This window comes from Eimeria necatrix, genomic scaffold (genome assembly GCF_000499385.1).
Source record: "Eimeria necatrix Houghton genomic scaffold, Enh_scaff430, whole genome shotgun sequence".
NCBI lineage: Eukaryota > Apicomplexa > Conoidasida > Eucoccidiorida > Eimeriidae > Eimeria > Eimeria necatrix.
Window position 1 is genome coordinate 20,001 of NW_013654803.1, and position 3,789 is coordinate 23,789.

Below are 3,789 nucleotides of genomic sequence, written 5' to 3' on the forward strand. Positions count from 1 at the left end.
CGCGGAGAGAGCAGCAGCAGCAGCAGCAGCAGCAGCAGCAAGAGTCAGGCTCTGCAGAGCATGCAAGCAGCAGCAGCAGCAGCAGCAGCAGCAGCAGCAACTTGCTGGAGGAGTTAACAACTGCTTGGGTCAATGAGCTGTTCCCAGCAGCTCCAGAAAGCCCCGCAACAATGCGGCTGCTGCGCAGCAGCAGCAGCAGCAGCAGCAGCAGCAGCAGCAGCAGCAGAGATGGCCACAGCAGCGATGAGGACAGCAGCAGCGAGCCAGACACAACTGTGTCTCCTCTGGATGCTCTTGATGTCAGTCTTTTAATTTAATTTAATTTAATTTTAATTTTAATTTTAATTTTAATTTTAATTTAATTTTAAAATTAAAATTAAAATTAAATAAATAAAATAAATGCAAAAGTTAATTTAAATCTTCAAATGCATGCAGGCAGCAGCAGGGCCTCCAGATACCAGGGGATATCATGGACACGCTGTTGCTGCTGCTGCTGCTGTGTCTGCTGCTGCTGCTGCTGCTGCTTCTGCTGCTGCTGCTGCTGCTGCTGCTGCTGCTGCTGCTGCTGCTGCTTAGGACCTGGCGCTGTGCGAGGGGGACTGGCGCAGCGGCGGAGCAGCAGCACAATGGGAGTCGCTGCTAAACGCCAATTGGAGGCCGCAGTGCGAGTTCGGCAGGTCCTAAACCCTAAACCCTAAACCCTAAACCCTAAACCCTAAACCCTAGGCGCTAAACCCTAGACCCTAGGCGCTAAACCCTAGACCCTAGGCGCTAAACCCTAAACCCTGAATTCGAGCATTTAAACCCTAGCAGCCTTGCGGCCTCTGCAGCCCTTTTGGAGCAGTTTTGCTGCACCCGAAACCCTAGTCATAAACCCTAAACCCTAAACCCTAAACCCTAGCCCTTTACCCTAAACGAGTTTTCCCTAAACCCCTCAAACCCTAGGTTTTAAACACTTGGTAAACCCTAAACCCTCAAGAAGCTTCAAACCCTGCAAAGGGTTTTAGCGCCAGAAGAGGCTCAGTGACACACTAATTAGGGTTTGCCGCGTTTAGAGTTTAGGGTTTAGGGTTTAGGGTTTAGGGTTTAGGGTTTAGGGTTTAGGGTTAACATTCCTCGTTTAGGATTCCTCCACAAAGCGAAGACAATGCTCCTTCCACATATTCTGGTTTCAGGGTTTAGGGTTTGGGTTCGGTTTAGGGTTTAGGGTTTAGGGTTTAGGGTTTAGGGTTTAGGGTTTAGGGTTTTGCAGATACGTGGGGGCCTCGAATGTGGAAACTGGCATTAAGGAGTGCGGCTTCTACGGAGACGAATTTGTTCTAGCAGCTAGTGACGATGGGGCTGCATGCGTTTTCCAACTCCTAGATGGTGCTGCTGCTGCTGCTGCTGCTGCTGCTGCTGCTGCTGCTGCTGCTGCTGCTGCTTGTGCATTGGTTCTGCTGCTGCGGCTGGCTCGATGCTGCTGCTGTTGCTGCTGCCGCTGCTGTTGCGAGCCCGCTCCCGCTGCTGCCGCTGCTCCCACCGCCGCTCCTACCCCTGCTGCACTGCTGCTGCTGCTGCTGCTGCTGCTGCTGCTGCTGCTGCTGCTGCTGCTGCTGCAGGGCAATGCGTGAGCATTTTAAAAGGACACCAAACCTCCTTAAATTGCGTCCAAACAAACCCTAGGGGCCCCTGCATTGCCACGAGTGGCATTGACAACTATGTGCGCCTCTGGCGGCCGGGGCCCCACAGCAGCAGCGGGGTAAGCCAGCAGCAGCAGCAGCAGCAGCAGCAGCAGCAGCAGCAGCAGCAGCAGGTGCAGCAGCAGCAGCGCGACAGGAACAGAGAGGACACTCACGCTGTAACCAACACTGGCAGCAGAAGCAGCAGCAGCCGCAGCAGACAGCTGCGGCAGCAGCAGCGGCAGCAGCAGCTCTTGCTGCTGCTGCTGCTGCTGCTGCTGCTGCTGCTGCTGCGCATGCAGCACAAGCCAAATATTAACAATTGTTTAAAATAAAATTATGAATTTAAAATATTTATTTTTTAACTTTTTAATTTTTCTTCTTTTTGCATTTCTGTGTGTTTGAACTGCAGGACGCCCTAGACCGGTAAGAGAATAAATAAATAAATAAATAAATAAATAAATAAATAAATAAATAAATAAATAAATGAATAAATATTTAAATTAATAATAGATAATAAACGAATAAATAAGTAAATAAATAAATAAATAAATGATAATAATAAATAAATAAAATAAATAAATAAATAATAAATAAATAAATAGTAAATAAACAAATAAATTTCAAAACTCATTTGGGCAGAAAGCGCTGAATTGAATTAAAGAAATAATCGGCGAAATTCAATTTAAAATGTTTAACTTTTAATTTTTAATTTATTTTTTTTAATTTTATATTTTTAATTTTATATTTTTAATTTTAAATTTTTTTTCTTTTTTATTTTTTATTTTTTATTTTTCTTTTTTCCCCGGCTGCAGCCATTATGCCTTTGAGGACACAAATGCCCACATCAACAGATGTACAGTTCAATAAACTCTTCTTGGGGCCCCCAGGGGCCCCCTAGGGGCCCCCCAGGGGCCCCCTAGGGGCCCCCTAGGGGCCCCTCAGGGGCCCCCTAGGGGCCCCTCAGGGGCCCCCCAGGGGCCCCCCAGGGGCCCCTCAGGGGCCCCCTAGGGGGCCCTTAGAGGCGCTTCAGGGGCCCCCAAGGGTTTTCTTGGGGGCTTCTAGGGGGCCCCTAATGGGTTAAGAAGGGTTTTAGGGTTTAGGGTTTAGAATTTATCTGAGGGGCCCCCAGGGGGCCCCCCAGAGGGCACTAAGGGGGCCCTCAGAGGCCCTCTCAAGAGGCTTTTATAAAGGCCACAAAGGGGCCCCCAGGGGCCCCCAAAAACGCCCCCCAAGGGGCCCCAGAGGGCCCCCGAAAGGTCTTCCAGGGGCCCCATGAGGGGCCCCAAAAGAGGCCCTTTAGGGGCCCCTAGGGGCCCCCTCAAGGGCCCCTACCGCTGCCAGGGGGCCCCATAGGGTACGATTAGGGGAGCCCCGCGGGGGCCCCCAGCACCACTTGTGGGGCCCCCCAAATGCCCACAAAAGGGCCCCTCGGCGGGGGGCCCTGGGGGCCCCCAGGGGGCCCCCGTCGGTCCCAGGGGGCCCCCGGGGGCCCCTGGTAGGGGCCCCCCAGGGGCCCCCTAGGGGCCCCCTAGGGGCCCCTCAGGGGCCCCCTAGGGGCCCCTCAGGGGCCCCCCAGGGGCCCCCCAGGGGCCCCTCAGGGGCCCCCTAGGGGGCCCTTAGAGGCGCTTCAGGGGCCCCCAAGGGTTTTCTTGGGGGCTTCTAGGGGGCCCCTAATGGGTTAAGAAGGGTTTTAGGGTTTAGGGTTTAGAATTTATCTGAGGGGCCCCCAGGGGGCCCCCCAGAGGGCACTAAGGGGGCCCTCAGAGGCCCTCTCAAGAGGCTTTTATAAAGGCCACAAAGGGGCCCCCAGGGGCCCCCAAAAACGCCCCCCAAGGGGCCCCAGAGGGCCCCCGAAAGGTCTTCCAGGGGCCCCATGAGGGGCCCCAAAAGAGGCCCTTTAGGGGCCCCTAGGGGCCCCCTCAAGGGCCCCTACCGCTGCCAGGGGGCCCCATAGGGTACGATTAGGGGAGCCCCGCGGGGGCCCCCAGCACCACTTGTGGGGCCCCCCAAATGCCCACAAAAGGGCCCCTCGGCGGGGGGCCCTGGGGGCCCCCAGGGGGCCCCCGTCGGTCCCAGGGGGCCCCCGGGGGCCCCTGGGGGCCCCAGGGGCCCCAAGTCCCATTTT

The 3,789-nt window shown here is 54.5% G+C and overlaps 1 protein-coding gene across 1 annotated transcript in view; it reads left to right on the plus strand.

The window, feature by feature from the left end:
* ENH_00053410 (WD domain, G-beta repeat-containing protein, putative) overlaps positions 1–2,091 on the plus strand; it is a gene marked incomplete at both ends in the record, with an annotated part of 6,434 nt that extends 4,343 nt beyond the window's left edge. Inside the window, 5 exons of the mRNA XM_013583771.1 lie at positions 1–299; positions 577–677; positions 1,253–1,368; positions 1,602–1,840; positions 2,074–2,091. The exon at positions 1–299 is cut by the window's left edge and continues 1,877 nt beyond it. Of these exons, the coding sequence (XP_013439225.1) occupies positions 1–299; positions 577–677; positions 1,253–1,368; positions 1,602–1,840; positions 2,074–2,091 (773 nt within the window). The remainder of the gene's footprint in view (positions 300–576; positions 678–1,252; positions 1,369–1,601; positions 1,841–2,073) is intronic.
* Between the last annotated feature and the right edge of the window lie 1,698 nt (positions 2,092–3,789).